The sequence below is a fragment of the Hyperoodon ampullatus genome (assembly GCF_949752795.1).
Source record: "Hyperoodon ampullatus genome assembly, chromosome: 11".
Lineage (NCBI taxonomy): Eukaryota > Metazoa > Chordata > Mammalia > Artiodactyla > Ziphiidae > Hyperoodon > Hyperoodon ampullatus.
This window is the reverse complement of record NC_136924.1, coordinates 30,880,509-30,904,065: the sequence shown is the minus strand read 5'-3', so window position 1 is coordinate 30,904,065 and position 23,557 is coordinate 30,880,509. Positions and strand designations below refer to the sequence as shown.

Genomic DNA, 23,557 nt, shown 5'->3' with positions numbered 1-23,557 from the left:
CCTCCCCTGCCTGCTGTCCCTGGGGCTTACCTTGCAATTACAACCCAGATGATACCGATAGTTCAACCCCTTGCGCTGGGAGAGGGTGAGCTGGTCCCACCTCTCCACGAAGTTACACAGTCCTGTGTACATCTTGCCATCATAGACACGGCCTAGAGGACGAGAGGGATAACAAGGGGGGGGGGTGGTTATTTTGTCCAGAACCCAGCCAGAAGAGGAAGAATTCATATCTACTGAGTAACCCCCTTAGGCCAGGAACTGTGCTACGTACTCTTCAGTCCCATGGTTTTATTTCATCCTCCCCAACACCTTTTAGGATGAGTTGTATTCCCATTTTCCAAACGCAGAAAATTAAGTTCAGAGAGGTTAAGCGATTTGCAGAAGGTCCCAAACCCAGTAAGCACTGGAGCTGGGGCCAGAGACCAACTATTCTCTTCCTGTGTCAATGGCTTTTTGATCTTGCTTTTGTTTTTTCCTTTCTACGTTGACTGCCTAAAGGTGGATAACTTTCAAAGACAGACCTAATAGGTTGTCCTAAGATGTGGAGAGCAATAGGTACTAGCAATTTCTTTTCATTTACAGTAAAGCTGAGAAGTTGCAAAACCAGGCAAAACTAGGTTTCCTCCCCAGAGTCAGTGGTGGAGCAGAGACTAAAATCCAGCCTCACTTTAGGAACTTCAGGCTCCCACCACTGGTCAAGCAAGATGGACTCAACACCAGCTGTTCCTTATAATTCAGTGGGCTCATCACCAAAGTCCTGAGAACACTGCTGGGCTACCATTCCTTCTCCATCCTCTAAAGTGAAGGAACAGTGGACTTTGGCCAAACCCTGGCCTAGATGCTGGAGTTGGCCGTTACCTGTCAGCAGGTACTGGTACTTGTTGACCTCTAGCTTAAGGCCACAGAGACTTTCGGAAGCTTCTGTGTGGATGTACTGCACGTGGGGCATCTTGGTGAAGCCTCGGTACATCTGTGGGCAGAAGGAATATCATGAGAGGGGGACCAGGACTCAGAACACATGCTGTCATTTGGGCTGTGGGATCGGATTCCCCTAGTAGGCCACTGTGTGGCCGGCCACTGACCTACCTACCCCAGGGTCTTCACTTCAGAGACGAGGCCACCTGCTCCTCTCTTGTCTGAGCCATGGGTGGTGCCTTCCCTGAGAAACCTTCCCATCCAGCCAGTCACACCTCCCATTCCATTTTAGGAATGGGATGAGGAGCCTGAGGCCCAGGCAGATTAAGTGGCTTGTCTAAGGCCACACGGTTGGCGAATAGCAGAGGTAGGCATCCAAGCAGGGGAATCTGCTCTTAACCATTATCCTATGCTGTCTCCCAATGCAGCCTCACAAGTTCATGGCTAAGGGCCTCTGATGCAGGCAGATACCATTTATAGCTATCGTGCCTCCTTTGTCAGCACGCGCTCAGAGCCGCTGAACCCACTTGGCGATTCCAGGTCAAGTCCACGAGAATTATGCGGGCCTGGATCTGTTGAGACAACTGCTGACCATGTGAGCTGGTGGAGGTGGGAGGAGGCACCGAGGTGTTGCCCAATCCCATTATCCCCCAGTTCTCAGAGTACACAGGCCCTGGATGGCTGGTGGTCTCTAGGCTTATCCCAAGGGTTTCCAGTAAGACCACATCTCTATTTTAGTTCCTGGCATGCGTAAGTAATTTACTAATGGTAATAAAAAGCCAGACATCGCCTCATTGGTGTCTCATCTAAGTGCCTCCCATTCAGTCTAATGGGCTGTTTTTCTTTCTCCCCATCTTCTTTTAAGTGGCGACTGGCTGGCGGGGGTAGGTGGTCCATGAGGCCCTCTGCCATCACAAAGGGTCTCTTGGACCAGCAGGGTTTGGGAGCCTCTGCCTTTTTAAGGGGAGTACTGTTCTAATTGTGTGCAACCATCGGTGCAGGTGCTTTTAATTTACCTGGCCTCCCTTCTTAACCCTCTTTTCCCGGGAGGCTCTCCAGATGAACAAGGAAATGCAGCCAAGAGCAGCAAGAAGTGTTGTCCTCTCAGTTTTCAGCTGTGCTGTCGGGGAGCACGGGCGTGTCACATACTACCCCCCACTTCCTCAGTGATGGATGGTGCCTCTCTGGCTTTAACAGGAACCATGCTTAAGGGTGCTGCTGTGTGCATGCCATCAAGTGTGGCCTCAGGAGAACGTCCCCTGCACTCACTCCCAGGCCCAACAACTTCTCATTTTGGTGTGGATGACCCTTGACTTTTTGGCAAGTGTTCCAACTCAGTACTCTCTCTAGGTCTTTCAGGCCAGCCTATTGGAGCCTCAGTTTATTCCATGTTGGTCTGTCCCCTGTATCTCTTTTCTGCTTTTGGGTAAGAATCAAGCCCCTGCCCAGTGAGAACTCAACTTGTTGAAATCAGCTTGGCATCTCTGCTACTTTTGAATTGAAGAATCCTTTATTTTAACATGGTTTCTAGCACTTGCATGTGGAGCCAAAATCTTAACACATTATAAATGACTGAGTCTGACAAATACAGAGCTGCCTTTCAGGGTCAATTCTGAAAATAACAATATGGTAAATGTATGGTAAAGGCAGGTTTTACTCATTTTGTTATCTTTTCTTTATAATAATCCAGCTTGATCTAAATATTGATCCTAAAGTATTATTAGGTCTGTAGTCATAGAGACCTAGAATTGGTTTGACAAACTTAGAGGAGGGTTATAACAGGTTTATAATGTCCTGAAATCAGAGAATCTGAGAATCTCAGAATTGGAAAGGGTGTTAATCTAATCCAGCCGATGCAATGGAAGATTAATGGTAAACTCGGGTTCTGTGGACAGACAGCCAGAGTCTGCATCTTGTCTCTGCCACTTATTAGCCTCTTGGAAAGTTACATACCAACTTTGGGCCTCAGTTTCTTCATCTGTAGATTGGGGCAAAGCAATTACTTCATACATGTTTTTTGAGAATTAAATGCCTTAGAATAGCACTTGGCATACCTTTAGTAAAAATTAGTTTAAAGCCAGTTATACTAAAGTTTGTAATGAGCAGAGGGAAGGATTTGGTCCTCTTCTTCCTACATGTCTTGCCCAGCCTCATCACTTAGTGCAAGTAGTTAAAGCCGGTTTCAGACATAGACAGGTTGCTCTTTTTTCCCCCAGCTTTACTGAGGTATGATTGACAGATAAAAAGTGTATCAGTGTAAGGGGAGGTTTTGATATATGTATACATTGTGATTACCACAATGAAGCTAGTTAACACATCCATCACCTCATATAGTTACCTTTTTATGTGTGAGAACACAACATCTACTCTCTTAGCAACTTTCTAGTATGTAGTACGGTGTTGGTAACCATAGTCCGCATGCTGTCCACTAGCTCTCCAGAACTTACGCATCCTGCAGTACTAAAAATTTCTACCCTTTCACCAACATCTCCGCATTTCCCCCACCTCCTAGACCCTGGTAACCACCATTCTACTCTCTGCTTCTAAGAATTCGACTTTTTTAGATTCCACAAATACGTGAGATCATGCATTATTTTTCTTTCTGTGTCTGGCTTATTATACTTAGCATAATGTCCTCCAGGTTCATCTTTGTTGTCATAAATGACAAGATTTCCTTTTTTAAGGCTGAATAATATTCCATTATAATATTTAATTGCAATATTGTATATACGCCACATTGGACTCTACAAGCCTCTGGGCTTGGCTTCGCTTTGTGATAGTATCTACACGAAGTTCTAAGAAGTTAACTTCCCTTGGGGTGAAGGGACAAATTTCTTTCCCTTGGGAAAGAAATTTCTGAGTTTGGGGAGTTTTACCTATTTCTTATGGAATGTCTGGTCTTTATACTTGCAGCATGAACTGTCACCACTATGTCAGATATTTCTGGCATGCCTAGAGAAGATCAGCACTGTGCTGGATACTGCTTTATGTCATAAACTCATTTAAACTCACAACTGATTCTTATAAGCAGCCGAGTTTCAGAGACATTAGATACCTGACTGAGGTACCAAGTACATGGATTTTCTCTCACAGAATGGGCTGTCTAGCTGGGGTGGCAGAGCACACGAGAACAGAGTCACAGGCATTTGGAGAAGGAGAACGGTTCCCCATAGGCTGGGGCGGTCAGAGAGGATTCCAGCTCTAGCTTCAAAGGCGAGACCCTGCTATTAATCATTTGATTAGACAAAGCCTTGAAGGAAGGAAGTCACTGGGGGCCAAGCATTCCGATTGTCCAGCAGATCTGTCCTGCCCAGAGTCAGGACTGCACAGCACATGACCAGCGGGCCTCCCCATGGGCCTTTCCCAAGACCAGCTGGGACATAATGCCCCCCACGTGCTGTCCCCTGCAGCCAGCCTGAGAGCATGTCTCCATGGTATAAAGTATAGCTACAGGCAAAGCAGATGCTTTCTCATGGTCCTGATAAGAGATAAGATCCCCAAAGATTAGAACATCCAATTCTGGAAACTTCCACCTTTGTACCACAGCCCAGCACCTCAGCCCCATCGAATCTCCATGTTTGGGTTTGCAATAAGCTCCCTCAACATTCTAACACCCTTCCCCCGCCCCCAAACACACCTGTGGGTCACTGCACACTCAAGAGATGCCTGAGAGGAGGACCAGAGGCTCTGGAATTAGCATATGGGAGAGGGTCTGCCTGCCTTTCATCTGGTGAGAAGTTTTGGGGGGAGGGGGTGGGAACTCTGAGAGAGAAGAGAGGTCAGACAGAGCAGCTCAAATTCTCACGTTTTGCCCGTTCCTTTAGTCCTGCTCTAAGGGAGTCCTTGCTTTCCCGGGCTGACTCTCTGGGGTAGACTCTAATCCTCTAGAACAAAGCGCTCAGGGACCAGTGCCAAAACCCCTGCGGGCTCCCCTCTCTGGCCCCTCCCCCTTCCCTCCTTCCATACACCCTTTGCAAGTCAAGAGCTACACTGCTGGATGACAAATCCACAAACCCAAGTTAACCTCCTTTTGTTCCCTAGGGGAACTAGATACAAATGGGGTGGGGGGAGCCCCCAAAGTGGGTGGGAATGATGAATCAGCCTGCTGCTCCACTGCTCTGTAATCTCCCTGTAGGCAAAAACTCTAATTTCGCTCTAGTTTGCCACTTTCTAACTATACAATCTTGAGGGTTGTTTAACCTTTCCAAATCTCACCTGTAAAATAAAGGATCACGTGTATCTATTTCACAGGGTTGTTGTGAGAAATTGATCCCCGCCTCATTATAACAATTATCTTTGCATCCTCAGCTCAAAAAAGCACAGTGCGAAGCATGGGGAGGAGGGAGAGAAGAAAGGACATGGCGGGGGGGGGAGGGAGGGTGACTGAATGGCCTACTCCTACTCCTATGTCTCACACCACACCTTCTTGGATTAGCAGACTGGTACCTGGAGACCAGCAGAATCCAGTGGCCTCTCTGGATAGAAGGGCAATGACCAGTTCTATAGGTTATCTAATATCTAATGACCAGTTCTATAGGTTATCTAATATTGGGCTGGTAGCAGGACAGAGTTAATAAAACGTACTAGATAGTGGTTGATGATCAAAGTAAGATGGCAGGGAGATTTTGGGAGTCACTGTAAAGAGCACACAGGATTGGGAAGGAACCCTGACACCTCAGCTTGGGAACCAGATCTAGCTTTAATTAAATGTGTGATTCTGGACAACTCATTTCCCTTTGAGCCTCCGTCACAAGTAAAACAAGGGATTTTATTTTCTAATGCCCAGCAGTCTGCAGTCACCATGCCCATGGACCTGGGTGAAAGATGGTGAATGGACAACAAAAGACCAGCATCTTGGGAGTGGGTGTGTGTGCTCTGAAGTGGATGGGGGAGCAAATGTTATTTGGCCTCTAAAACACTGCTCAGAGGCTGTTCCCAGTGAGGGGGGAATGGGACATTCTGCCCACAGCAAGGGCCTCTGGTCACCGTGGCATCCAGGCCTTGAAGGAAGGAGAGGAACTAGGCAAACTTAGGAACCACTGCCCCCAGCCTCTTCCCCTCCCAGCTCTCTGCTGACCATAGTGCGTCTCACAATGTGAAGGATTATTCCAGAGCAGGCAGGGAATGCATCTCCTGAACCTCTGCTTTTGTCTAATCTGCTTTTGCATTTGCTTGCCAGCTGCCAGGGGTTGCACAGTGGGTTTTTTGGGTTGTTATTGCTCTTGTTGGTCCCCTCTCCACCCACTCTTCTCTCCCCATGGCCATCTGAAGACATAAGCTGGTCCCATGACCAAGCTTGGGCAGCCAAGGGCAGCTGGCCAGGGCTGACTCTGGACATTACATAACCAGAATGCTGTGGATGTTTCCAAAATTGAATCCAAAGCAACAGGTTCCACAAACTTGGTACATCTAACCTCAGGCCTCAGGATGCAGGAATTATGAGGCCTGGAGGTCTGCCTCTGAGATGGTTGGTTACCACCCATGGGCTGTGTCACTCCCCCTCTCAATTCTACCCATAAATTGTCTCCTCTGGGGAGTTTCAGGCCAGTATGTCTCACACTCATTCCCTCATTAGATGGACAAGCATTCACCAAGTCCCTGTTGCCTTCCGGTCCCACCCTAATTGCTGGGAATGCAAATATGAGCGCTGAGTACAAGGGCTAGCAGTCCACTGGGACCTGGGCACACCCCATCTCGAACTCCTGATTAGTCATGCACATGTGTCTTCTCTCCCGCCTGACTATAGTTCCTAAACATAGGAACCGCATCTTCCTCGTGGCCTCCACAGCTCCTGGCACAGGGTGCTGCATGTAGGGAGGTGCTTACAAAGGTGGAGTGATGGGCCAGCTGCCAGGTTGTTCAGCCCAGTCCTCTGTGCTGAGGCACCCCAACCAGCTCCTGCTTAGAAGTAACACAGCCCGTGTCCCAGGGCACTTAGAATCCTGAAATGCCTGAGCCAGGAGGGCTCATAGGGGTACCCAGCCCAACCTCCCACTGTGGACATATGGCAAAACTGAGCCCAGGAAAAGGGACAGTTCTAAGGCAAGTGAGCCAGGTGAAGGGATGGAGCTGAGACTAGGGGGCAGGCTCCCTAGGGTTTGAATCTGATGTGCTTTTTCTTAGGGCGTCCATCCTGAATGTGCTTCATAATGTTAACGTGCTCACACATATGCTCAGTTATATGAACATGCTCAGTAAACGATGCCAACTACTGGGATGCAAGAAGACAATTAAAGCCGGGAAAATAGGGAGAGAGGGTGAAGTTCCCACTTTGGCTTGAGGTTCCTGTGATCAGCACAAGTTTAATGTAAAGTTTTGAGGGGTTAAACCTAAGTTGTAACCTCAGTGACTGCATAAAACCAGTAGGCGTTGTTGAATCCTAAAATGTCAGACCTCGGAAGAGCCTGTAGAGACGATCTAGTCAACATCCCTCCCCCCATTTTACAGATGGGAAGACTGAGGTCCAGAGAGGGGCAGTGACTTGGCCCGTGTCTCATAGTTACTAGGTAACAGGGCTGTCTGCTGTCTGGTTCCAGAGTGCAGCTTCTTAACAGCTGCCTCTGAGGGACTCTACCGGCCCTGGCTCTGGGATGAAGCAGCCAGCACCACCACCACCACCACCTGTCCCTTTCTGCTGCCTCATCTATGCCCTCTCCAGCCAGGTGGAGGGGCTAGGGCTGGGGCTCAGACACTGAGCAAACACACACCCTAAGTCCAACCCCACTTGCCTCCACTGGCCAAGACTCTGACAAAAAACCCCAAACCCTCCTGAATTCTGGGATCAGGCTGCTGTCACTCACCTTCATCTGCTTGATGGTGTAGACCAGTGTGCCAAAGGGCCCCTCCTTCACCAGCTTTTTCCCCACCACCTTGGCCCGGATCACTGTAGAAGAAGGCAAGACAGAGACAGGGAAGTTAGGGAGGCCTGAACCACTTTAGGGACCACATCTCAGGGTGGGCATCCAGCTCCCAGTATGTCTGGAATTGTTTTCTTTGTAACTCTGAAGCAACTAGAGTAGATGATTGTGTTTATAATAAGGGCAAGAATTCAGGTAAGAGACACTGGGATGGGGGTGGGCAGGGAGGAGTGGAAGAGAAAGGGAAGACAGACATCTTTGGAGTTAATTTCCCTAAATGCTCATAGTTGCAGTCTGGAAATTTCTAAGGCTGTACTCACCCCTGGAGGAGTGACTCTGGTTTCACCATAATCCAAAATCTACTTCTCCTGTCAGAGCCTCCTGCCCTCACTCCATTGCACCTCTGACAATCCCATGGTCTCCCAGACCTAATCTCTTTCTACCAGGACCGCTTTCTGAGATCTACCTCATTTGGGACTCTTCCTTTGCATGCATGCTAATACACCCATAGGGTTGTGATGTACCCCAGTTTGACCTCCATGCCCCAGTTGGCACTCTGATGGGGTCCTTGGTCCCCAGCACTTAGATGGCAAGGGATGCAGTAGAGAGCAGCTCAATAAGGATGTGGTAGAGGAAGAAGCAGTTGGGAGCAGAGGCTTAGGAGCCAATCAAACTCTTCCAATCCCAGCCCTGTTCTTTATGGCTGTTACGACTGTGGGCAAGTAACTTTGTTTCTGGCCTCCAATTTCCTCTTCTACAGAACAGGATAATAATGTTACCAGTTACCTGAATTGAAGGGATTGAGCAAGATAATGTGTGTGAAAAACTCTCAGCACTAGGTCTTGGACAGAGTGTATATATATATATATATATATATATATATATAATTTTTTTTGAAAAGAAAATAATATATTTGCAAATCACTTAAAAGCCTATTATTGTTATTATTACTAATATTCTTGTGAGAGAGCCTGTAGATTTATGGCATCCCAGAGAGGAGCTGGCAGAACTTTTGAGTTACACAGGCTCAGGGGAACAATTCAGAGAATTCAAAGTGAATGTTGTACCCTGAAGGGGTGGAACAAAGAGGCCCTGGGGAAGAGCATGGCATGTGAGTTGAAAGAACATGGGTTCTGTGGTCCTCCAAGCTGCACGTGTGTGTTCAGATCCTGGCTCCACAGGACTGGAATCTGTTTCCCATCTCCAAGGTTCCTTCCAAATGAGAGTCTAATGTCAACACAAAGCAAACGCATCTGGTCAGTTGCCAGCAGCCAGGACTGTTTCCTTCAGTCTTCCCTTCTGACTGACAGCTGTACCACTCATGTCTTTGTCATGACCTGCCATATAACCATTAAGCAGCACTTTCTGGAATTCCCTAGCAGGCAGAGCACTGCTAGTGTTGGAGGGTCTCCTGCAGAGGTGGTGGGTGGCTGTGGCGCTCACCCTGAGGACAAGGACACTGGCAGCAGAAGTTCTGGGAAGTACTAATTAGTGTGAGCACTCCCAGAGTCCACATTCCAGAGTGTATATTAATGTTATTAATATCATCATTATTATCATCATTGATAATAACAGGACGGGCTGACCCATGGAAGGATTGTTACTGGAAAAAATAGCTCCCATTTATCGCACACCTACTATATGCAAGAGTACATTTTACTTATTTACTCCTCACAACTGCCTTACAAGGTCAGCATTAGCATCCACATTACACAGATGAGGAAACTGACAGAGAAGTGAAACCATTTCCTCATTTTGAGCCTCAATTTTCTTATCTGTAAAGAGGATGTACTACCTATGTCAGGGAATTGGAATGAGGATTAAGCAAAAAACCTTATGAAATTTCTTACTAAAACATCTGGTAGAAGGGAGTTGTCAGTAAATATTAGTCGACTATGTATACAAAAATAATTAGACAGACCCAGTGTGACAAAGGCTGGAAGAAAGGCATTTACTGCATGCAGTAAGAACACAGAGAAGAGAGGGATTGACTTGGAGATTATAAGAGGCTTCTTTTTCTATTGTATGTGAAGAAGCTGTCTTCAAATATTTGTCAGACCAGCAAATGGACAGATCTTGAAGACAGTACTCAGAAACTGCAAAGAAGTTGTGTTCATTGGCTCAGCCAAAGAACAAGTCATCTAATAACAAGAACTAGCAACAAAGTCAGCGGGATTGAGGCGGTGCTGTCATGGGGGCGGAGAGTGTTTCCATCAAAGGGGGCTGGATGCTGTCATGCTAGGACCTTGACCAGAATAGAATGGATTTTGCATTTATAGCAGCTATGTTTGAATCACAAATTGAACTCTTCCAGCTCTAGGATCTTATCACTCTTTCTTACCTCACGTTGCACTTAGCCCAAAAAAGAGCAGGTGCTCAATAAATGTTTGTTAAACAGATTGATTACCCTTTTTACACACACACACACACACACACACACACACACACACACACACACACACACACACACACACACACACACACACACTCTCTCTCTCTCTCTCTCTCTCTCTCTCTCTCTCTCTCTCTCTCTCTCTCTCTCTCTCTCTCTCTCTCTCTCTCTCTCTGCCTATTCTGGTAGCTCCATTATCCTTCCCCATTTTGGTTGTCCCACCACGTTTCTCAATTCCTTGTCTCTAATCTCTTAAAAATTTCCTTACTAGGAACCAACTCCCCTACCCCAGCTGAATCCTATCCTGTTTCTTCCCAGATGAGCTTGGAGCCTATTCTCCCAGTCAGACGTGAAGTCAGGATCCAGATGAATCAATGGCCCCTCCAAACCTTACTTGCCAGGGATGGCAAAACACGGAGCCCAGTGGCAAAGTTAGCAATTCAGCAGAGGCAGCTCAATTTGGGAAGAGGCAAGTGGCTGTTTCCAAGTCTGCTGTAAAAACGAGAGCTTGGCAAGATCCCAGGCCAAGTTCCCTAAAGATTCTGCCCCCACCTCTGTGTCTGACTTTGAAACAGCATCCTTGGCAGGGAGCCATCCTCCCAGAGGCCCCAGGGACTATTTCCTCTACATTAACTCCCACAGGCAGGTTGTAACAGCTTAACTGTTGGGCAGAAGGCATGTCTGCCAGGACTTTCCTATTGATTCTTCCTGAATTGATTTGGCTCCATCTTCTGCTTCTTCATTAATACAGAAGGTAAAAGAACGAGTGAGTCTTTGCCTTGGGAGGAAAAAAAGCAAAAGGGATTCCTTTAAATAGCAACGTCTACCCTTTCCTGGCCCAAAAATGGCTTGACTTCATTTAGACATAACATATCATAAGCAGACCTGTCCTATAAAGCTGGGTACTTCTGGAAGCTTCTGCATGCACAGTGAGTCAATTCCTTCCTTACCCTGAAATGGTCTGAGCTTGGAACCTTTTCATCTGAGAATAGTTCAGGGAAAAGAGAGTAAGTTTTTGTAATCAGGAAGCCACATGTGAGTTTGAGTTCCACCATAACCATGCAGCCTCAGGCAAACCCCTGTGTCCCCACAGCTCCTTCCTCCTAAATATCTCTGATTGTCTTGGCCCAGTGCCCATCACGTGGCTCATAAGTGATATATTTATTACTAGTAGAGCAGCAACATGACATAGCATTGAAGAGCCGGGTCTCTGGAGCCTGACTGCCTGGGTTTGAATCCCAGCGCTGGTGCCTTGTGACCTTAGGAAAGTTACTGAGCCTCTCTGTGCCTTTGTTTCCTAATCTATGACAGTGTCTCATAAAGTTGCTGTGAGGGTTAAGTAGCACAAACAGTGAGGACAGTGTGTGGCCCATCCCAAACCCTATGTGTTTGCTGTCACTGTTATTAGCATTACCACCACTACCATGACTTCTGTTATGTGTCCATCCTGAGTATCTTTAGGCTTCTAACATGCACTATAAGCTAAAACTTGGGGGTTCTGCTTAGGATGAGGAGAAAGGTAAGCTGATCAAAATACTCTGGTCTTGTAAAATTTCAGGGAGAGGTGGGGGAGCACACATTAACTTGTCAGAACAAATTTACAAGGTGTTATTTAGGCCTGGAGCACCCACTCCATCATAAGTACCTGTCCCATCTCATCATCCATAAGTAGCCCAAGAATGACCTGCCAGTACCAAACAAGATCCCATGGTCATGGTCCAGAAAGCAGAGATGACCCAGTGCAGAGGCCACACCAGTGTTTTCCTTACAAAAACAAAACTGCATTAAACTGAACTAAAATTAAATAACATTCTGCTCTCCCACATAGATTCGCAAAGTCCTTCCAAAGTAAGATCGCTGGCCAACCCCAAATCCGCCTATTTGGTCTGTGAATTAATATGTCTTTATTTGCTTCAGTTTTTCCTCTGCAATTCAAACGTGTGCTATTTTGTACTTTCCTGTTTGGCAGTCAGGGTGCCCCAAGGCGTTTGCTGGCCCAGGGACCAGAGTGAACAGGGGAGGTGCAGGGAGGTCACGGTTCAGCAACAACAGAAAACGGTTCCAAACTTGGAGCTGGCAGCACGTCTGGCCGTTCCCACCATCTTGATGTGGCTGGAAGCCCACTTTATAGACGGGCTTAGCTGGACACAGGTTTTCTTTATTCTCCTCCATGCTGCGGAGCGGCGCCCACGCTGTCTCCCTAGTGTCCTCCAGCAGGTAAACCTACGTGGGCGTGAACTGGGTTGGCGTCTGGGAAAATGGGTCGGGTACTGCTGGAGGTGACGACAAGACATAGAAGTCCCATTTCCCACCTCATACAGTCTAGCGGGAAGGCAAAGTTTAAAAGTTCATGGCTAGCACCAGTCAGAGAAGTGGCGGTGAGGTGTAGCCTGAATCTCAGTCTTGGAGCCTTTTATGCTCCTGGGCTTCTGAGTGTGGAGGTCAAAAGAAATATTTTAATTTAAAAGCATGTAAGAAGAAACTGACGAGGCTGTGTATACTCATATTATTGGCACATAGATATATAAATGTATGTGGGGCCCTCTTAAATACGTCATACACCTTAGGATCCAGGTACAAAGGTATAGATCTATAGAATTATCTTTCCTTCCTTTCAATAATTTTTTTTTATTGGGGGAGGAATAATAAGAGCTTGCAAAAACAAGGCACTTCCCTTCCAGAAATAATTGTGTGCTGCCTGCCCCCAACCATCCATGGTAATGTAGACCACAAGCAGCATCAGTTTTGAACAAAAACCAATTTTGATGCCAGGAGGATTCTGCTTCCAGTGCAGCTTACTGGTGTGTCCAGAAATTGCACATCTGCTGTTCATCGGAATATTCAAAGAGGGATAAAACACCCATGAGCTGGCCCCTGCTGCTCACCCTCTCCTTCCACCTCCCATCCAACTAGCTTCAATCAAATCCAGACCTTTCTACTCGAAACTGATTGTTGGACTTTCCTACCAGTGGGCTGAAAGGCTGAGTTTGGCTAGGTTTGGGAGCAAGGATCCCTTAACTGGATTAATGTACACCAACTGAAGACTCCAGATTCTGCCCATCTTAGCATCCTGTTGAGAGCAGTACAGATCCTCTCCATGATGTAGGAGTTGATTCAGCCATCTAGTGGGTGAAATACTACCTCTCCCCCCACCACACACACACATTGCCCCATACCTGTCTCTCGAAGGCCCTGTAGAATGATTTTGCTGGCTTAAGGTATGGTCTTTAGAAGAAAGTGAGGATAACTAAGGTACACCTGGCCAGCAGACAGAATGAATTTCTCCAAAAGCAGAAATCAGTATTACTGTCAACCCCAGAGAAGGTGCTGTTCTGACGGCAGCAGGCAGGACCTAGGTAGGCACAAAAGCCTAGACCCTGGGCTCCCCTGTCTTTCAGGCCTGGACTTAAGGAAGAGAGGGGTCTGGGAGTGTTAAAATGATGCCCACTCCCATGGAAACACTCGAGAAATCAGGAAGGAGGGATGTCTGCAATCCAGCTTGTCTAATGGTCACCTGATGTTTATTTCCCAGTTGTCATCCTCACAGGATGGCAAAGGAAAGTTCCTTTCTGAGGCCAGCATACTCACAATAAAGGAGATCCCCCAGCCCACCTGGCTCAGCCACTAAGCAGTCCTCACTTCCTGTGCACCATGGACAGCCTGCATTTTAGCCTCTGCAAGGAGGGCAGAGCCAGGGTCTCTTGCTTCTCCAGCTGCTCACTCACTAATTCACCCTCAGCTCCTTGCCTTTCATTGCATCACATCAGTAAGTCTAGGGAAGAGGGGAGGAACTAGAACACATTGGTAACAACTACCATGCATTGAACCCCTCCGAAGTGCCAAGCAATGTGTACACATTATCTCACTCTGTCCTCATGGCAACCCTATGAGGTGGCTGTTACTGCCCCCACTTTCCGCCTGTGGAACAGAAGATCAGATACCCTGAGGGCAGTTTTGCATCCCAGAGGGAAAAAGAAAATTGGTGCCCCCCAAGAAAGCAAACTGCCTCAAAACCTTTCCATGAGATTTGTACTGATTGCAAGAGTTCATAATCTTTCTGCACCTCCCCACCCCCACTGTCAGCGCTACTAAGCATCAGAGAGGAGGACTGTCCCTAGGAGGGAGGGCCCCCTTATAATCCCCCACTGATCCCCACATCTCCTTGACTACCCACTTTCCTTTCCAGTCACTCACACACGTCCTCTGATTAGTAGTAAGAATCCACAAGTAATCACTATCAGCAGTATAACAGTATCATCTGTTTAGCATCCTGTGCTCCCCAGCAAGGTTTTTGTGGAAGGAAAAAAACTTAGAAACCACAAAACCTGATGATCCATGAGGTTTCTCACAACACTATGAGTCTGAGGTTAATCAGAATGATTAATTAGATGAGACAGTGCACATGTGAAAAGGCACTTTGTAACCCTGAAGCTAAACAGATGATACACTACCGTGTTGCTGATGGTGAGTACTTGTAGATTCTCAAATGCACTAATCAGAGGAAGACAACCAGGGACCCAAAAGATTCTTGCGATTCAGCATTTCCTCATTTGCTGAGATCTTTAGTATCCACCTCCAGGGGCCTTTTCGAGCTCCTCCTCAGTTATCTGCTGCCTCTCTGGGCACTTTGATGGCACTTTGATGATGTCCATGTTTGAGGAAAGGGCATTAGGAATTAAGGGTGGGGGGCAGAGGCCTGAGGGGCCTGCCCTAACTGAATCTTTCTGGTTGCCAGCCCATTTGTTATCACCACCCCAAACCCCAAAAGCCCCTCTAGAAAAACTCAGAAGCTCAAAGGTCAGATCAAGAAAACCCCTATGGAAGTGGCCATGATACACTGAAATGAACATGCATGCAGCACATGGGACCTGGATGAAGTCACTGCCTTGTCAGTATGTGACCTTGGGCAAGTCACTTCCCATCCCAGCCTATAAATTGGTGTGATGATTACCAAGCTCAAAAGGTTCTTATGATGACCTAATGCCCCTCCTCCACTCTACCAAAGCAGCTCTCGTCAAGGTCACCCATGACCTCCATGGTGCTCAGTCCAGTCAGCAGTGGGTTCTTTGTCCTCCTCTTATTCATATCCAGCATGTGACGTTCATACCATCTGTACAACTGACAGCTCCCACATTTTTGCAACCTCCAACCCAGAACTCCCATGACCTTTGACTCATATATCCAACAGTCTACATTTAGTCTACATCTATACCTGGAAGTCTAATAAGAGATCTCAGATTCAACCCATGTAAAACCAAGCTCCTAATAACGGCCCTCATCCACACCTAGGCCTCCCATCGGCCCCATCTCGAGAAATGACAACTCGTTCCACACCAGCACCCCACCTCCTTCCTACTTTTTCTTCACCCCAAACAACCCATCCTCTCTGGGCCTTTGCCTTTGCAACTGCCCCTGCTGGAACACTCTTTCTTCAGTAGCCACAGGGCTCCCTCCCTTACCTGGTTTCAAATATCACTGGTCAGGGTGCCTCCCCTGATCCCCCAACATCCCTCCCCCAAGCACTCGCTATATCCGCTGGCCAGCCTTACTGTGCTCAAAGCACCAGCCACCATCTGCCATATTATACAGACCTTGTTTGTTTATTGATTATCTCCCCCCACTAGAATGTAAGCCTCATGAGCGGGCAGGGTCTTTGTTCCATAACTGCTATAGCCCGAGCAACCAGAAGAGACAGGCTCCCAATATGTATTTGATGAATATGTGAAGCTAAAATTGCCACCCACGTGGAGGGCAATTTAAAGAAAATAGATAAATAAGTCCTCTGAGCAAGTTCTGGCAAATGACCATGTCTTTCTGAGCCTTATTCCATCAGAAAGGGTATAATGGCAGGTCCCAGTTCTTAGGGTCAGATAAGCATCTGTCCAATGATTGTTTATTGAGTATTGCACTAGGCTCACAGGAACCTGGAGATAAATGAGGCCCTGAAGGAACTCGGGCCAGAGTTACAAAAGACAGGAAAGGAAACAGGTGAATGGCATTCGAGTCTGGCAAACACGGCTGGTATGCCACAAAGAGGGGTGAAGCCTGTCCCAGGGAAGGGTGTCAGGGGCTCCCTGGAGATGGCAGCTGATTTGGGTCTTAGCCCATTCTGGAGAAGAGACTCAGTATGCTTTATCTGAATCCAGAGGAAGCAGAAACCTGGACCAGACTTGGTGGGGAGAGCCTAAGGAAAACAGCTGGGAGTGAGCAGAATCCCCCCTTTCCGGGAAGATGGCCCTGGAAAACTTGAGGGGTGCGGGTGGGCGGGCAGCCTGTGTGAGGAAGAATGCTCCTCAGAGGATTCTCACCAGTAGGCTCTTCCTGCAGCCTCCTCTGGTCCCCTGAGGGCACTTCTCTCTGTCAGTTTCAAAGGCTCTTTTTGTTGATGTCAAAGCCACAGTCAGACCCTTAAGATGCACTCCCAATCAAGATAGGGAGTCTCCGGTTCAAAGCCTCTCCTGACTAAATCTTTCCATTAAGTAAAAATATTAATTTTGGTTTTATTTAAGCAGGTTTTTTGGCAAGAAATGAACCCCTGCAGCTAAAAATAAACCCAAATACACACACAGAGTCAGAAAAATCTGGAGAGCTGCAAATCATTTCAACCCAAGTTTCCATCTCAGAGAAAGCTATTAAAACCCAGAGGATATTAAAACTTCTTTCTGCACAGGGACTCTTGTTTCTCAGTCCCTGCCTGTGTGCTGGGGCCCCCCAGGCAAGACTGTCCTAGGGATGCCCTGTCCTGGGACTCCTGGCAAAGGGGAGGAGGGGCCTGGAAGCATCCTAGCTCTCCTCACCTTGTAGGCACTGGATTTCTGCTTGAGCAGGCCAGGAAACACACAAGGGCCCCCTCTGACATCTGTTGTATGTGAAATGAAGGGGCCAGAGAAGGGAGGAAAGGGAACACAGGCCCAGAAAGGTCAAGTTGCCTAGAACTTTGAAATGATTTAAAAGGAAACACAAACAAAATCTACATCTCACTCCCGCTTTCATGTTTTAAGTGGTGACCTCAATTTTAAACTTTTAAAAGACAAAATTTAAGAGTCACTACCTGGGCACACGCCTAGACTTGGGATTAATACATTTCATTTCTAACCCAACTACTTATAAAGTCAGCTACTCTCAATTTCTTCCAGTGGCCACAGCCAATTTGGGGGAAAGATAAGGATCATTTGGCCTAGGACAGGGCCAACTCCCAGGGCTGGCTGGTTCTTGGATTCAGGTCGGACTCACCTGGGGCCGATGACCAACTTTGAAGAGATATGGTGTTTGTGTGATCTGGGTTTCTAGGAGGCCAGTAAGGCAACTGCCGCAAAGTGTCACCAAGCATGGTTAGAGTCACAGAGGCTTTTGCTCTGCAGACTATGGTCAGCAGGGGAGTGTCAATACCCCAGAGCACAGAAAGTGGGAAAGGTGGTTCTTCTCCCATAACCCCCCACATTCTCCCAAGAACAAATAGGAGCAACAATCCACACACATCCCCACCTAAGCCTCCCTGGTTTCCCAGCATCAACAGGATTATTCTGAAGAGCTCAGCGACATACATCCTGCTGTCCTGAGCTGGGACCCCACCTCAAGTCCTACCCTCCACAGCCTCCATCCCCCCCCACTGCATCCCCCCACTACACTGACCTTTCCTGTGATGCCCCTCGTCTCCGTGAGGATGACTTTCTCCTTGTGCCTCTGTACACACATCTGTCTTCCTGCAAGACCCACCCAGCTGAAATGCCACCTCCTCCTGGAAGCTTTCTGTCCATCCCAGGCCATACTAATTTCTTAATGATCAGTTCCTTGGTGCTCACTAGCCTGAGATACTAGACAATAGGGGCTGCATCTGGGACTCCAGCACCTAGTGCAGTGCCTAGAATGTGGCAGGGGTCCCCCAAGAATGTTTGTTGAATGAAGGAATGATTAAAGGAATTAATGATGCTGCAGGAGAGAATCAAAGGTAATACAATAAAGGGAGACAGGGATGGTTTCATGTTTAGGCTCTTGGAGTGGGGGTCAGGAGCCCTAGCTCCTAAGGGTCACCCAGAAAAGAAGAGGGAGGCAGGGAAAAGCATGAGAAGCCAAAATGGGACCCTGACCCCCAAATACTGAAGATTCATATCCAGAGAGGTGAGTCACGGGGTCCTATTACAGGAGACCCCAGTTAGCATGTCTCTGCAGAGGGTCAGTACCCAAACTCCACCCACAGATGAGAAACCCAAGGCTCAGCATCCTAAAGGAGGTCAGTGGTACCCACCCCTTCTCCTTCCTCCTCCTTCTCTCCCTCTCCCTCCTCTTTCTCCTTCTCCTCCTCCTCCTCCTCTATCATGAGTACTTGGAATTAATTCATTCACTCGTGCTATTCATTCAGAAGTGTTTGAGGGACTACATGCCTCAGGTCCTGTGCTGTGCCTTGGGGTTCAGCAGTCAGCAGGTAGAGGGAGTCCCTACCTCAAGGAAGCTTATTTCTGTCTTGTGAGATGAGAAGCCAGGTGGTGCTAGTCAGAGAGCCACAGGGGCATGCAGCAGACACACCCTGCCAGGCTAGGCACACACTGTGTTTGGGGCGCTGACACTCCCCTCCCGACCACACTTTGCAGAGCAAAAGCGATTCTGATTATGCTCGGTGAACACTGTGGGGCCGTCACCTTAGGGGCCTCCTAGAAACCCAGATCACACAAACACCATCCCCCTTCAAAGATGGTGCTCACTCCCCAGGTGAGTCAGCCTTGCATCCAGCCCTGTTGGTACTGTGGACATGTCTGGGGGAGACGTCCTGCCTGAGCTGGGATCTGAGAAATCACCATAAGTTAGCCAAGAAAAAGAGAAGCAAAAGGCCTTCAGGTAGAGGAGGGACCGGAGGCAAAGGCCTGGAGGTGGGAGAGCCTAACCCGTCGTCACAGTGACAGAAAGCAGAGTGTGCAACAAGGGGCAGGGGACGGTGGAAGCCAAGAGGTAGGCAGGGATGCTTGGCTTGTGGGGGAGGGTCTTGCTCCAACGTGTGACAATGTTATTTCTCAGGGGGGTTTCCACTCTTTGAGGGCAGTGATGAAGACTTATCACTGTCCCTACCAGCAGCCCTGAGGATAACATGTGCCCAAATGGGTGGGTGCCCAGGGCCTCAAGAAACCCTTAGAAACAAGACCAGGCCTTGTTTGCCCCACTTGGCATCAGACTCACCAGTGATCCCATTCCAGTTCACATCCTATTTATGATCTTCAAAGTTAGGATTTAATGAATCAGTCTCCCCCACACCCTCCTCTCAAGCCCATTAACCTCTTCCAGCAGTTTTCCTTGTGTGTTTTGTCTGGCTCAGCTCCAGTGTGTCCCAGAATCCAGAGTGCGTGTCAGCCTCTGGAAGGTTCCACCCCACTCAGTTCAGAGGTGCCAACCTGCTCACTGTCATGCAGGCATGTGGGTGAGGGGTGCCCAGAACACCCCCCTCCGAGAGTTCCAGCCCTCCCTGGGGGCCCATGGGAAACTTTATCCCACACAAGAGGCCACCAGAATAGCATCCTGGTCTTCAACCACGGCCCCTTTGAAGCAGTGCCCAGAAAAATACCACGCTGACGAATGGTTCTCAGAACTTAGAGCTTTCAGGTCAGGTCATTTTGTGAGACCAGAACAGCTGGCAACATCTCAGGAGTCGTCTATAGCATTGATTTTTACTTTTCTGCTAATTGGGATTTGTTTGCTAGGAGAGCTGAGGGCCTCCAGGATAGGTCCAGGAACACAAAGCCAAGGGACCATTAAGCCAAGGGACTTCCATTGTTTGCACACCAGACCTGTAGATGGGTCTTTGCAGACAGACAGTGAATCTGTTCCCAAAATGCATCAAGGACGGGTGGGAGACTTTGTTGTGTTTTGAACAAGCAGCAGTGTCTGCTCTCTGCTCCGTCTCTGGGGATTATACAGTACACATACCAAGAAGACCCTGGTACGTTTATAACTTACCCTTTGGGTAGCTTGTAAAACAGTCAAGCCTTCTCCCTCCTCTCTTCAACTTCCCTAACTTCAGCCAGAAAGACTGTGGATACCAAATGGACGTAGCTTAGAGGGTCCCATTGAAAGCAGGTGCTTTCCCGTCGTCACAGCTCACTCGGAACCTCCCCGCCAGCTCACAACCACGGTACCCAGGTAGTGGGCACTCAGACCAAGACAGGTATGAAAAAAAACAAAGCCAGACTACAGGTTTTCAAGCTCCAAGCCAGTTATCAGGGATAGCTAGCACTGAGGGTGTGGAGGAATGGCTGGTAATAAGATCTAAGTGCCTTTTAAAGAAGGCCAATCTCCATTTTAAAGAAAATAAGTAAGTAAAGAATGCTAACTGCTGCCCTCTTTGATCAAAGTGAGTAATGGCAGAATTTTATAAAGTCAATCCTTGGTATTTTTGAACAACCTGCCCTGGCCTAACAGCATGATTGGGTGATGGTGTCAGTAGTAAAGAAGACCACCTACCCTTTGAACACCTTCTGAATACAATCCATAGTGCCTGAGCCTCTTGTTCATTCAGTAAGTAACTCTTGAGTGACTACCACGTGCCAGGCACTGTGTCAGGTGGTGGAAACACGTAGGAAACAAAACCTTACAAATGTTATATCTAATCCTTAAAACTAACTTGCAAGATACGTAGCATGATTTCCATTGGGTCAATAAAGAAAACATGACTCAGGAGAGAGAAGAAACATGTCAGAGGTTACACGGCTAGGAATTAAATCCACATACACCTGACAGCAAAGCTCACTCATCTTCCTACAACTTGACATTGCACAAACCTGAACATTCAGCCAGGAAGTTGAATGCATCAGAAATTCAGAGCAAAGGAAAATTCTTAAGGCTGAATTATCAGAGAAGGACTCCTATAAACCAAGATGCTGAGAGCTTCGAGGTGGGGTTAACTTCCCAAAACAGAGAGGTCCAGTAATCAGCCTAAAGCTTCGTGGTTTGGGGGAGGGGAGCACCAGCCTGAGGACCACGGAGACGGGGGTGGGAGGGTGGAGGAGCAAGCAAACTTCTCTGGACAACTTACCGCAGCCCTGGTCTAATCCTGCTCAGCTGCAAGGCCTCGGGGGCCTTTGTACATGTCGTTCCCTCCGCCTAAGACCTTCTGCTTCCCTTTATCTAGAACTCCTATCCATCTTTTATGTTTCAACTCAAAGGACACTTCCTTGGAGGAAGCTTTCCTTGACCCCTCCCCCGACATCAGGCTAGAACAGGACTCCTGTTATACCTTATCATAGTCCCCATATGTTTGTGCATTCATTTGAATAATGTATCATTCCCCTCCTCCCACACACACACACACACACACACACTAAATTGTGCTGGGATCATGCCTTGTTTTGCTCACCATTCTATCCCCAACATCTCACACAGTGCCTGGAACATAGTAGGTGCTCAGTAAATAGTTGCTGGGTGAATAGGCACTTGCATCTATTCCCGGCTCCCTGAGAGTCTCCCATTAACCTTCCTCTAACCTTCCTCTACTGTGCAGCCATTCCACCTGTGTAACTAGCTGTAACTTTCCAAAGCCAATTCCTCTGCCAGGAGCTGGCCAAGAATACATTGGTTTTGATCATGGAAAAAGAAGAAGGAGGGTGTTCCAGGCAGGGGGAACAGCATGAGCAAGGGCACAGAGGTGAAACTGAGCCTGGAGTGTCAGAGTCACATGGCTCAGGGACCATGAGGGGCCATGAATACCCTGGAGAGGCTTTAGAGAAGCCTGGAGAGAAGGCTGAAGAGAAGCAGAGGAGGCCCGTTAGCTCATTCCATCCCAAGCAAATGTCAGGTTCTCTGGGTGACAGGAGCTTGAATGCGGGCCTTCTCAGGACCGCCCACAAACTGGGTCTATGGACAATGATGTTGCTTCTCTGTGCCCAGGTCCTTAGCCCCCTGACCACCCCCGCCCCCCACTCCTGTCTTGATACCCTTACACTTGCCGTACGCAGGCTTATGGGTGTCCTGGAGAAGGGACTTCTTAACCCTGCCCGCTGACTCTTCCCAGCTGGGCAAGAGATGTAACTCTTCAAACCTTGGTTTCCTCATTCTGAAGAAAGGTGAATAGCATAGTTGTGAGGGTGGAAAGTAATAAAAACAGAAGCCACCTGGCAAAGGTTTTTCAGAATAAACCCAAATCCCTCTCTTCCTACCCTCCCCCCACCACCATCACTTCCCAACATGCAGGCTCATTCCCTCCCAGCAGAGTTGCCTATGGCAAATGGTACCAATGAGTGTTAGGAACATGGATAACTCCACAGGCACTTTCCAGATCTTGTGCAGGTCCCTGTCCAGCCGCCGGAATGGCACCCTGCACCGGACCAGACCCAGTCGTGTTTTCTGGTTCTGTGGACCACCCAGAGTGCACCTCTCCTGACAGATCATCTGTCTGGCTGCATTCTCTGAAGGAGGGCTGGCCCGATAAACAGTGCATGTGCTAGGTCACAGCTAGCACTGTTGCTGGATGCTGGGTGGCCACGGAGCACCCCCGGTACAGGTGACCTCCCACCACCTCTACTGCACATCTGGCAGCGCTTTGCAGTCACGACGTGACGCCCAGAGCTGCTTACCCTGTCTGTCCGTGGGCGGCTCATACTAAAAGGTTGGCTGAGATAGTCTCTAAAGCACATCTCCAACCAATGCCCATAGATGTTGCTGGCTAGAATGTCACAGAGCAAGTAGGGACACGTTTTCCTTGATATGCCAGTGCTTTTGGGGAATAAGTAATGGGAGTATCAGAGATGAAGACGTTTGGCCAGACACTGCCATAAAAAGCAGAAGAATGGTCAGCTTTCCCTATTGGTAAGAATACTGCTGTCATCCATTATAACACTAATTATAGTACCATCATTACTTATAATAGGTGCCATCATCCATCAAGCACTTACTGTACACATTCCGGGCTCAATGCTTGGATTATCCCATTTGAGCTTCATTAAGACCCTGTAAAGTAAGTGCTGTCATTAGCCCCATCATGTAGAAACTGAGGCTTGTAGTGAGTAAGTGACTTTCCCAAGGTCATCTAAGTAGGAAGCGGTGGACCCAGCATGCCAGCCCAGGCAGCCTGACTCTGGAGCCACTGCTTTCCACCACTGGGTCATACCTCCCTTCCAAAAGCACATGTGTGACCACAGTGTAGGGGGACAGGCACATTTCTCAGGCCACAAATTCTAGGTTGGGTGGGACCTTCACAGTCACTCAATGGAACCTCCTTCGAATTTCTTCTACAGTCCTATCATCCCAGGGTTAGTCTGGCAACTATGCAACGTCTCTGACCTAGGTCATCCTGTTCCATGTTGAGCCATTTCTTGACTGTTCTAAAATTCTTCTTTGTGCTGCCTCCCTGTGGCTTCCTCCAACTAGCTAACACCTTAGGCTTACAAAAAACAAGATATCTGAAGGACGTGGT

General features: G+C 48.0%; 2 protein-coding genes across 2 annotated transcripts in view; one reads left to right on the top strand and one right to left on the bottom strand.

Annotated features, from left to right (window-relative positions):
- Positions 1-23,557, top strand: part of SYN3 (synapsin III) — a gene marked incomplete at both ends in the record, with an annotated part of 425,000 nt that overhangs the window by 129,876 nt on the left and 271,567 nt on the right. The window lies entirely within an intron of this gene.
- The window catches only part of TIMP3 (TIMP metallopeptidase inhibitor 3), a gene marked incomplete at its 3' end in the record, with an annotated part of 53,192 nt that overhangs the window by 1,272 nt on the left and 28,363 nt on the right, over positions 1-23,557 (bottom strand). The window contains exons 2-4 of the mRNA XM_079715661.1: positions 7,716-7,798; positions 859-970; positions 31-152 (exon numbers count right to left, since the gene is read on the bottom strand). Coding sequence (XP_079571787.1) covers positions 31-152; positions 859-970; positions 7,716-7,798 — 317 coding nt within the window. The remainder of the gene's footprint in view (positions 1-30; positions 153-858; positions 971-7,715; positions 7,799-23,557) is intronic.